The 12,397-nt window shown below is 35.4% G+C and overlaps 2 protein-coding genes across 3 annotated transcripts; one reads left to right on the top strand and one right to left on the bottom strand.

The window, feature by feature from the left end:
- Window positions 1-381: 381 nt before the first annotated feature.
- Window positions 382-2,982, top strand: LOC119080743. The gene is made up of 7 exons (XM_037189292.1): window positions 382-655; window positions 1,358-1,490; window positions 1,550-1,699; window positions 1,777-1,904; window positions 1,970-2,158; window positions 2,221-2,300; window positions 2,467-2,982. Exons 1-7 carry the CDS (start codon window positions 596-598, stop codon window positions 2,816-2,818), a joined length of 1,092 nt encoding a protein of 363 aa, XP_037045187.1. The 5' UTR covers window positions 382-595; the 3' UTR covers window positions 2,819-2,982.
- A 2,692-nt stretch (window positions 2,983-5,674) lies between these two features.
- LOC119080718 lies at window positions 5,675-11,800 on the bottom strand. Of its 2 annotated transcripts, none has more exons than XM_037189200.1 (7): window positions 11,072-11,800; window positions 9,088-9,202; window positions 7,568-7,732; window positions 7,357-7,493; window positions 6,957-7,292; window positions 6,293-6,890; window positions 5,675-6,155 (listed from the first exon to the last, which is right to left on the bottom strand). In XM_037189200.1, exons 1-7 carry the CDS (start codon window positions 11,114-11,116, stop codon window positions 6,127-6,129), a joined length of 1,425 nt encoding a protein of 474 aa, XP_037045095.1. In that variant the 5' UTR covers window positions 11,117-11,800; the 3' UTR covers window positions 5,675-6,126. The 2 variants fall into 2 exon arrangements, with proteins under 2 accessions (XP_037045095.1, XP_037045096.1); XM_037189201.1 differs by having other exon boundaries at window positions 6,293-6,885; window positions 6,955-7,292; window positions 11,072-11,714.
- Window positions 11,801-12,397: the final 597 nt, after the last annotated feature.

The raw sequence follows: 12,397 nt of genomic DNA, 5'->3' as shown, positions 1-12,397 counted from the left end.
TAATAAAATATAGTACAAGAAGAGATGCGATAAACTGTCGCTCACTAATCGGTTCGAAGTCGATAATTATTTTCAAAAAAGCTAACGGAAACAAATAATTGACCTGAATGATTATAAAAAGACATCTAAGTGACTATCTTCAGAGACGACGACTTATCACATCAAGTTACCTAACCTACCCATTACCTACTAAATTTTCGTAACCATCTTTCATAGGAAAAGAAATTCCTGGGAAGGTGATGTCCTATTATTATGCTTAATAACTTTAAGTTTAACTAAACAGATCTGTCCGTACAAATGTAAGCAGCTAAACTAATGAACCATTCCGGCAAATCGAATGAAAATTTTGTAAAATCTAGCGAAAAACTCCAAAAAAGTATTATCTTTACGTTCAGTTCTAAAACAGATATTGAGCGATAGTGAGTCGGAAATTTATGTGCAATGAATAAGTGTCGCTAGAAAAATTTTATTATTTCTTGTTACAATTTAATTGATTGGTGGATGATTTACTAGCTAAGGCAATTTTAGCAAAAAAAAAATATCCAATTAATCGATACGGCGCACAACAGGCAATTGGCAATCATAAAAATTCAAAATGTACGAGTCATATGCATTTTTACGACCGATTGTTATATTTGCTGGTGCCATAGGAATTGTGAGTATGAAAATGATAAGTTGATGAAGTCATCCCTAATTCAGTTTTCGAAGGTTTTGATGGAACAATTCTAGCGTAAGTTCGTATCGAAGAGTTTTACTGTGTCAGTGTGTAGTCAATCCACAAAAGGTATCTAAGGGAACGAAAAAATAGCTAAATTCCATCGATTCGACATTCACATACCTCTCTCCTATCTCTAAAATTTAGGCTGAACTAATCCCCAAATTTTCTTGGCACATAAAAATCTTTCAAAAAAACTGATTTATGTGACTTATGTGGTCTAATAGATAAACTGAATCGACCAACACCTTTTTTTTGTTCAAATTTGTAATTTAACATGTGCCAGATGATGATTAACTACATTATGATCAATCTATTCGACGAATGGTTCTTTTTTTGTACTTTGATTGTTTAAAGAATTCTTGGTGAATGATGCCTCGTAAAACGATTAAATCATCACTATAAAATCAGTTGAGTGATTTGACGACCATTTGGAACGAAATTACTGGTACTTGATGGAAATAGGTAGCGAGTGTTAGAGAACCTTTGCAACTTTAGCCTTAAATATTATGTCCTGGCCTTGACAGGCATATACTTTTGACACATCCTTAGAGATTTTAATATGACTGCAACACGCTCAAACTACACTAATTGCTGACTGTCGTAATTGCGAAACGAAAATGTAAATTTAAATATTTCCAGTTCCAATCACTAGCATGGATCAGCTTATCAATAGTTGGGCTAATTGCCTATTACTGCAACATGGACTTTACAAACATGATCGCTTCATACGGAACAATAACTGAATTGACACTGTTTCAATTGTACTTCCGAGGTATGGGACATTCAATGCAGCTTGATGATGATTTTAATATTGGCTTTCTTCCTGTCTAGGTGGATGCTTCCAGCCCGGTTTACCTGATATCAATTTTGGCGTAATTGAACAGCTCAATTTAATGACACCGCTAAATGTTCATGCTTGGATGTGGGTCTATTTAGCTGTTAGCATTTTATGGGCAATAAGTTCAATCACATTGATAGCTGGTTAGTACAATTGATAAGTCTAAAAACCCTCTGTCGAGTTATACTCTAAAAAAACATTTCTCTCAAAAACTCAACAGTTGTGACACACCGATACATAAAAATTGCCAATATTTTCCTGTACATTTGGATCTTCATAACAGTAGGGCTGTCGTTAATGGATCTTGCGTTCGGCATTCTATTTGCCCTTGATTACAACGACTTAATGGTAATTATATTCGCTAAATCTTCTCGGAAGGTAGAACTAATTCCTGATCTTCGAAAAACGTACAGCATCTAGCTCATCAAATACCAACTGCTGAATTCACTACCACGGAATTCGTTCTTATCGCAGCCCAAACTGCTTCCGGTGCAATGATGACAATAGCATTCAGAGGATTTGTTTTATGGATTATAAATGTAGCCCTGGCGATTTACTTGTTTGCTCAAACATTCAACATCTTTGACTACAACAAATTCCAAGTAAACCCATTTAAATTTAAACTCGAGTATTGAGAAGAAAAAATTATTCTTTGTTCCATTAGCCAACCGAGCCAATTGGAACGACTAACCGAGCTTTCGTCAATGACGAAAAGGCTCATCCAATCGACGCTTACGGACAAAAGTAAGAAATTTGCAGAATTATTGCCGTTTAAAAGCGTTAAACTCATTAAATCTGTTACTTCATTTGATAAAAGTTTTGAGTAGTAGTAGTTTGTTTTGCTCGTTGCTCATTTTAGTCGTTGCTGACGATAACATTCAATTTCAACAATATTTTCCATTTCATTCAGGAACCAACCAAATCTATGGTTAGCGCCAACAGTAGCCGTTGATCAACGTAATCAACAACGCGTTGGTTCAGCATTGTACGAAGAACGAAGACGACACTATGACAATCAGCCGTTGCCGCAGAGTCGGCCAGCACAATCTACTTTCTATCCGCCACCAAGGAGCCGTGACGACGAGATTGAACTACGCAGAGATAACAACAATGCCCGGTTAGTGCGAGAATTAAGCCATCGTAATACTCGACGCGAAGAACCGAATGTGCCAGCTCCTGATTATAGTCCTCATATGCCTCGCTCGAATCCGTATGAGGCATCACCGTTAAAACCAACTCAAAAACAATCGTCAAGATATTGATGATTCTGCCTTTTCATCGTTATTGCTCAGTTTATTTACGTTACAAGAATCGAATTACCAAATTAGGTAGGCTGATACCAGGACCATTCCAAACAAAAAAAAATGTTTCAGATTTAAGAACTCGTTTTCGGGGTCGTATACAGAAATAAAGGAATTGAGAGACAAACTAGTCATAAGAAGTGTGTTTTACTTTTACAAAAACAAACTGATTTTCTGATCACTCGCTTAGCGGGGTTACAAGTGAGATCAAGGCTGGATAGCTGGATTCATCTTACAATTAACCTCTTACCAGTCTGTGCGACGAGTACTCTTTACTTCTTTTTAATTTTAACCTGTCACAGACGGCAAGCATATGATCAGTATTATTATCGGTTCTATTACTACTATCAAAGTATTTTTAATCTGTTGATTTCAAATCTTGTATACTTCAATTTTTTTAAACATGTATTTTACTATATAAAGGACCATATTACCCAGAGCTTGTCATTATTTTTGTCGTCGTTATTGATAACAGATGAATATATATGAATAAATATGTGACAGGTTGATTAAACTGTATTAGCTACAGTAAACATTATTAGCCGTCTCCTAGCCTCGACTATGTTATAATACGAAATTAATCGAGGGCTTATTCTAATAAAGGCTGTTTCTAGTGCGCTGGTCTACTTTTATTATCCCATTTTGTGCAAGGCTTTTATTCAGCTAGACATCATCAAACAGTATAGATCAGTGTCAAATAACTGTTCTTCTCTCAAAATAGTGTCAAATAAGTTGTCAATTTCACAAAGCTAACCTCAAACAATGACAGCTCCATATAAATTTTTGTAACATTTTGGTTAGCTTTGTGAAAATGACAGCTCATTTGACATCTCAAACGACATTGACAATGATCTATTGTAAGATGAAATAACGAAAATTAAGTGAAAATGATATATTTACTACTATAGGTACTCGTCAGAAGCACTATCTGCTCCTGATATGATGTAGCGTTCATCTTCTTTTCATCTTCTACCTCAAAACCATTCAATTTCTTCTAAAACCCAATAAAATTTCATCTTACAAATGGACAGAAACAGGCTAGCTATAGCCCGGGTTCTTATGTAATTCCGCGCGCTGGAGATTCTAACGAAATTTTGACCACGGGATATTGTAGAGGGGGTCCAAGTTACCTAACAAAATTTTTAAAATCAGTTAGGATTTACAGGCCGCAGTGATTGTCAAAGTTAGCGGTTTTTTAGTGTCACATTTTAGGACATCCCAGATAGCAGCTTTGAGATCCCAAAAAAAGTTATTCCACGAAATGTCGGCAATGGATCGGCTTTTCAAATAAAATTGACCGCATAAAAAAATATTGATTTTTAACGGAGATATAGATGTTTTTAGTTTTACACTAAAACCGGTTTTTTACCGATTCGACCGGTTTGGGAACCTAAAAAAAAATTTGTTAGGTGACCTGGACCCCCTCTAGAATATCCCGTGGTCGAAATTCTACCAAACTCTCTAGCGCGCTAGACGGTTTTTTTCGACATAAGAACCTGGACTACTATCTCATGAGCTGCACTTAAAATAACTTACTTGATCCTTTCAAGATTTGAAAATTCCTTGCATGATTTGATTAAGTACCTGAAAATAATATGCTCCCCTCTAACACCATTTAGAGACTCGGTTAAACGATTCAAGGCTGCAAACTGTAGTAGATCATGCGGATTATGTGTGAAAGAATGTGTTTCTCTAATAAAGTAACGGTCGGCAAGTTTACAGCCTTGAGTCACTGTCGTCACTGTCTACATTTATTAGTTGTTATTACATTTATTATTTGAAAGGTCATGAGCCATGGCTACGTTTGCATGAAATCACTAGAGGGGATCTTTACAAGTACTTTTGACATGAATTTATCAGTACATTACTGCTATAATGCTGTATACGTATACGAGCGCCTGCGAAAGTATTCGTACAAGTCTCTTATATACAGCCTTATATCAGTGAGGTATTTTATCTACCTAGATGAAATAATAGCAGTGAAAAAGTGCTATTATTTCGCCGTCGGTAGATAAAATAGCGTATTCACCTCTGTCCAAATGTTTATTTGGACACTTGGGGTTATAACATTCGCCTTCGGCTCATGCAATAACTCCCCAAGTGTCTAAATAAACATGTGGACAGATGTGAATAATCTACTATTCCTTGGCACCTTTTGAAGAAAGTTGATTTTAGTAAGTGCAATTTTTTATTTTTTATTTTTAAGGTCTGGCGGTATGTTTCATCTAAAATTGACCACTTATTAAGAAACTTTTAGTGCGCACACTTGAAAACTGAGTTTTTGGTACCGTTTGGCGTTTTTGTGTCAATAATGTCAGCGGTATGCATGCATTGCATGGTCTGCTCACATTGTGCACCGACAAAATCATAGTGTTAATATTAACGTACAAAAAAATCTTTCTTGCGCCAGAATGATTTTTAATTGGGTTTTGTCTTATTTTCTAATTGTCCCAGGGTTGACGGTGTTAAGTCTGCTACCTGATGACTTAGAGACGCAGAAACACCGAAACAAATCGATCAATATCGATATACCTGAAGGATTGCAATCACCATTAATGGTAATTACATTGACAATACGTAGAACGGTCAATTCAAAGCAGTTTAGAATAAAGCAGAACTTCATTGATTTCATTGATGGCACGTCATAGTTTCGGGCGAAAAATTCTTGTAATTCAATGTGTTAAAGACAATGTCAGGCTGAATCACCACTATGCATGCGATCGATGGTAGAATTTGCACTGACTGTTGCGTGGTTGTTCGGTAATTGTTCAAATGGAATGTGTACATGAGTCAAAGGTATTAAAAACAAACCAAAAATGAAGCATAATTTGATACACATTTCATATAATCCGATTATAATACATTTAACGGTTTTGGATTTTTATCAGTCGAATCACAAAATAAAAATATTTTCACTTAGTCTTAATCCGTATACGATTGATAAGATAACAATGGAAAAAATTTCAGTTTCTTTTGAACGATTTTTTTCTTCTGGTTCCATACAATTCAACACAAAAAAAACGATAGAAAGCATAATACCAGCACTGCGTTGTGTGTAGCAAGGAAAATACAGTCTGGAATCCTTTTTTTTACTTTAATTTCAATGTTCGGTTTATCATCATAAGAATAAAATGTGCAGTACACACATGGTCGCGTTGATTTTGGTTGATGTTATTATAATTTTGTTGATTAAATAATCTCATGATCACTTTCAAAATCGCAGAATATAAAATTTTGTAAGCGTCAATCGTAATCCATACATTAAATATTTAGTAACGAGCCTCCGGTCCGTTCCATTCTATAAAAATAAAATCAATGTCTCATTAAGCTACAATAATAATGAAATCTGCCAAATAAAGCCATCTATTGCGCTCAAAGTCGTCAATGCAAAGCACAAATTTAAACAAAAAAAAAATCAAAATTTCGTTAACTCACTTCCATCGTCGGTGTTCACCGAACTGGTTCTGGGCCGGTCTTTTTTCGGAAAGTGTAATGTGTAATCTGGCACAGGTACTGGCGGGGCATCTTCGTCTTCTCGCAATTGAGTAAACGTTTTTCTTGGGCCTGACACATCGTCTCGACTCTTAAAATATGACCAGGGCAATTGGCCTCGAAGCTCTGCGGGCGGATTACTATGGCGCAAATCTGCTCTTGGCTTCGCTGGTTCGTTGCTCAATTCGTGCGGTAATTTAGACGATTTTGATCCATTTAAGTGCGGTCGTTCTATGGACAATCGTTTTTGTTCGTATTCACCAAGATATGACATTTTATCAGCGGATGATGTTCTCTGCTTGTGTTTGTCGTGCGACTGGTACACATTATCCAGTTTGGAATTTCTAGCATTATCTGCGACGGTGAAAACATTTCCATTTAATGAATCATCGTCACGGACCGGTGATTCACGACCTTTTAACGGTTCTAAGCGTCGACGCGCATTCAATGGATATACGACCTGCGATGGCCGATTGTACTCTGGAATGTTGCTCGGCTGGTATCCAACGGGATCATTGTATCTTCTTGTGTCATTTTGCACCTACGATCAATAAATTATGCAACGTTAAATGGTCGTAACAAACGCATTAGACGCATACACACAAACCTCGTTTGGTGAACGTTGTCCGTGGTCTCCAACTATACCAGCTCCGATCATGTATCCCATTTGATTGTTGTTGTGAGGATTACCCGGCTCAAAAGTTGGTCTAGCATGCAACTGAAGGCTTTCTCTTTTCGCGTTCATAATTTCGCCAAAGACAACTTTCTTTCCCAACGACAGTACAATGGGAATGAAGGCAATGTTCAGTACCCAAAATATCAACAATCGAGCAGCTGTGCACAACATTATTACAGATGGAATCGTTAGGATATACTCATCGGAAATTGACGGCAGGCTACTTGCGTTACTGACTTCCAAATGATTTAAAAACGACGACCAGGACTGCAATATAGAATGACTAAATGAGTTAAGCAGAAATTTTCCAATCTTTTCATAAAAACAGTACCGTTGATTCAACGAGATCCCAAATGAAAAAACCACTTGCTACGGCATCCAGAATGACAACCAATACGGTAGCATAGATCCACGGATGGAACATCAAATAATAGCCACATCTTCCCATACATGAAATGCAGGTACCAACTGAAACAATGATATTTGCGTCACGCTCAATATGACAAGAAACATCTGACTAGTTTCTGTATGGAGATACTCACCCAACATCATCAGTGACGTCACCAACCATATTATGCTGATGATGAAATATACCAAGGCGAATATATGAGTCCTTGATGCCACTTCAGTGATGTCCGGCATAATTGGAGTGATGGGAACGGGTTGACCAATAAGAAAGTCCCAGTCTGTTGGTTGACATTTGTGATCTGCAAGATATGTGATGATTAACGTTACATATCATAAAACTAGTGAGATATAACGTGGGGGATCAGGACCACTAGAAGTGGGTGGCTATTATGTCTCGAATCTTATTCCATCAAATATAAATGTTCAAAAACGATAAATTTGAGTTCGAGTATGTTACATTGTCGGGCGACCCACTCCGATAGTTCTTACATAAGAAGTGCTACTGTGGAGAAGAATTCATTGAGTGAAATCGCGAATTCTTCAAACAATCGACCGTGCCATCCAGACTTTTGAAGAGTATGGTACCCATGCACAATCCCCTAAAATTTGAACCAAATCGACCCCTTATTACCCGAGATAATCAGGGTGAAAAAAATATTCCACCTGAGAACCACCGATTTTTCAAACAGAACACGAAAACGACAATTCCGAGAGAGGCAAGATATACCTCGTTGAATTCGCAATGAAGCAAGGATTATTTGAATACCACACTCTTCAAAAATCCGGATACGTTCAAACCTCAATACAAATTATTAGAAGAATTCACGATTTTACTCATAAAGAATTCTTATAGATCAAAAGTTCTTTCGTTCCACCATTTTTAAACTAGACATTTGTCTACGACGGATTTTTCGATCTTGTGATCTTTACGATCAGCTTAATCCACCAGATGATCCACAAAGATTCTCTATTATAGTAAATAATCGAGAGACTATGTAGGGGTATCGTTTCATTTTTACACTAGACATACGCTAGTATATCCAGCATATCGAGAATAGTGTGTTTTCTATATAAGAAGCAAAGATTATTCAGCTTTGCTTGACTACTATACTGGGAGTGTAGGTTTTGAGACCGGCTTGTAGGAAATTCAGCTGTGGCAAGACTCCGCCAACGTCAAATGTTTAATTTATTTACCATTCCAATACTGTCTATAAATCAGTATTTAAAAATTGAAGCCAGTTAGATAATCATGTGAAACAGCAGATCTGTCAACAAATACAATTGACGCACTTTACTACATTAGTCATCGGTCATTCGTTTTCCTTAAATTTAGCTTGTTCATTGAAATATTTATATCTGGTCACCTCCAGTTGATACTTCAACAACTCTGAAAATATCTTATCATTGCTATCTTCGTGCAGTGAGAGTAGATTTCCCCCTCAAGATTTCGAGCGATTACAAAATGTAGCCTAATCGAAAATGATGTACCGTGAGTGCTTCACAACTTCATATCAACATTTCAATGCAACAGAAAAGAGAATGTGTTACAATATTTACCTCGAATTGTTTACGGGGAATATCAGATCAAAATGCACTCTCGCTTACTGAACAATATGGCGCGTACAAATATTTGAAAAATGATACGGTTATTTACCTCGAAAATAAACGGTGTAGATAAAATGACTCAGCCGGCTTCCGTTCATATCCAATTGGCACATATGTACGAATAATCCCATTAAAGCCAGAGATCCGTAAGCCGCTGATTGGAACTACGAAAAAAAGGAAAGGATTAGAATCTCATCAATTTATTACTCATTGAATTAAGCTGGCTATAAGTGTGATTTAGTCTTAGGTGATTCATTCACACAATAAAGATGCTGAAAATTGAAAATATTTGAAGATTCTGAATATTAGAGAAACCGACTTCGGAAATCGAGTAGTACTTCGGTTTGCATGCTGCAGATTATTGTTGGTGTATTGGAATCAATGTCTTAATTGCAACAGAAATATTTGCAAGAGAAAGTTACTGTAAAATTTACCGAAAATTGTTCAAACAAAATATGTTACTCTAGCAATTACTCACTACAACAGTCATTAATACCTCACATACGCATCAATACCTGGACTTAACCTGATTTTTCATTGCAATATTTTTGATTTAATAAGTTTTATTTAAGTCGGCAATTTCATTACCATTTGGGAGTAAACGGGACAGAGCTTACAGAAAATTTCAGTCGATTGTTCTTTCGTTGTGGTATGACGCCTGGCTTGAAATTTAAAATATTTAGAACTGACATTTCTATCCAAGATTAAAGCTCGCAATAGGTCGACGGTCGACCAAGATCAAAAATCAGTATTACCTGAATTGAGAAGTCGCAACAGGTAATTTTAGAAAACAAACCTGACCTGAACCTGCCAAATCAATTTTCAAGTAACCTACACCTGACAATTCAAATTTTCAGGTGAATCTGTCTCGTATCAGGTCAGCTCAGACCTGATCACTATAATCACGTTAAGGTAATAAGGTAAAATCAGGCCGAATCAAAATTGATTGAATCAGGTTTAGGTCAAAACTGGTTCAGGAATCAAACTCAATTAAAGTAAAACAAACGAGGAAGAGGAATCCCTTTCGAACAATTTGCAAAATAGCAATATTAACAATTTATCAACCTATCTATCTCTAGCTCCATATACCTCTATGAAGAACTTTGACAAAGACCATCACACAAATATCTTTGTCAAAGTTAGGACTCATGTATACTACCAGCGTTGATAATACTCATTTTTTGGATGTGGAAGTGATACGATTAAAGTCTTAATTTGTATTCCTGTAGTCCCGAAACCCTAACGTTTTCGTTTAGGCTGAAACTACCTGCTTGGAATGTGTAATTTTTACATTTTATCATTGAAGAGAGCTTTATGGACTTTATATAGAAGGATGAAGGTCATTTTAATACCAATATCTAACTGAAAATCTAAGAAATTTGATTGGAATGAATAAAAACCAACATTTTATCTTCATGAGTAAATCCAATGATTAAAAACTCTAAATGGAATTCTTTCTTCACTCTCTGGTGTTTAGAAATAAATGTGTTATCAACGTGCAAATAATACGGTAGCTCAAATCCCAATTTAAATATCTATTCAGGAAGAGCATGTAATGTTAGTTATCTACTTCAGTAATTCAGTCATCTATTTATCATCGCTGTGGAATAAAAACCAGCTTTATTAACAATTCATGCGAATGTTTCTTTAACGTTATAACATTTCGGTGCTGTATCCATGTATTACCTATGGTATATCACAACAATTTAAGAATAAATTCGTTTTATTTTTTTACTATAAAAACGATGACTTACAAATGTGTATACACTACACATCTTCATTGTGTATATACCTATCGCATTTCAGATTGTTCAGTTATCAATATATATTTGAATGTATCGACTTCGCATTCAGTTATATAATAAAATTAATAAAAAAAACTTTAAGAACGAAAATAAAACATGAGATGTTCTCACCATACACACATAGTATAACCTCAAACGTTCAATGTCATTTGAAAATGTGCATGCATTTAACAAATTAAAAATAATTAAAATGCAAAAAAACCGTCGTAAATGATTATCTTTACTCACTAGTGTCCACAGTCCAATTACAATAAGCCCAGCTGTAGCAGACATTGTTGATGTTAATTTAGTTGAACAGTAGTTCCAACAGAAAAAATTTGTTCAATCAAAATCCGGACCGATTTTGATTGTAAATTTCACTAATTAATTGCAGGTCAGTAATTTACAACGAACTACCACTACATTTTTCTTTCGGCGATACTTGAGGTGTTGATTTCCGAGTAAAAAATGGAATTAGCCGCGATAAAATTGTCTATTTCAACGTTGAGTTTCGTTGGGTTGAGTCACATTATTTTGACGGTTTTATCTCACGTATTATACATAATAGGTATTCCATCACTCAATTGTTGTTCATGTTGACATATATATATACCGAAATTTTATATTGCATGTAGAACAACACTGTGGTATTTATGTGTACTTCTGTAAGTCGATGATTTTCACGTTGTGTTGATGGCACAATAAAAACGAAATTTTGCGAATTTTGTTACTTATCACACGGAAAGTAGATGTGTACTAATTCATTATCTTAACACATATATAGCTTAGCCAATCAGTTTATAAACGAAAAGTAATTAGTATTCAAATACAAATGAGAAACGCTGTCATGTTCAATTGAATAACCCGCAAAAACTAAAATACCTGTCGCAAAATATAAAAAAAAGAATAATAAAACAACGTTTTGCTGCTCATTTAATTCGTGTTGTTTAGATTATGCTATTTACTTTTGTGTCTGTTAGACTGCTATTATAGCAGTGTGTGGAGGAACGTGCAAAAGGTGTATAAAGTTAAAAAGCAGATGATAACATTCGAAAAATCGCAATACACTCACACCGAAATCGTTTATCGTTTTTTATCAAAAAATTTAATTCGGAAATTATATTATCGCACATATAAAAGTGGTTCATAAATTGGTTTTTGTATATATGTTGGTAGCGGGAGAGGTCTGCTTTTTCGGTTCATATTCAGAGCTGTGCATTCAATACGAAATTAATATTTGTAATTGTCAGCTAAATTAGTTGGGTTATTTAGTTATTGGAGTTGTTAATTAATAAATCGTTGATGCACCTCATGAATGTAGTTAGTTGATACAATTCGGTTTTATTATCTGTGTATAACGCACTATATATTTATGGGTGCAATGATAGTAGGAAGGGTAATAAACTGACAAATGATTAACAGTTGCTAAAAGCAGCTAATATAGAAAAAATTTATACTACTCCCGTACTATATAGTGCCAGTAATCAGCCTTTAAACAGCGTTTGGCTTTTATCGGTACACTCACGGAATTTTGAAAACCGACACATTTTCTGTTTCGTGGTTTATTAGATTTTT

Source organism: Bradysia coprophila, unplaced genomic scaffold (genome assembly GCF_014529535.1).
Source record: "Bradysia coprophila strain Holo2 unplaced genomic scaffold, BU_Bcop_v1 contig_350, whole genome shotgun sequence".
NCBI classification, from domain to species: Eukaryota; Metazoa; Arthropoda; class Insecta; order Diptera; family Sciaridae; genus Bradysia; species Bradysia coprophila.
The sequence above is the reverse complement of the archived record's forward strand: the minus strand, read 5'-3'. Positions and strand labels throughout refer to the sequence as shown.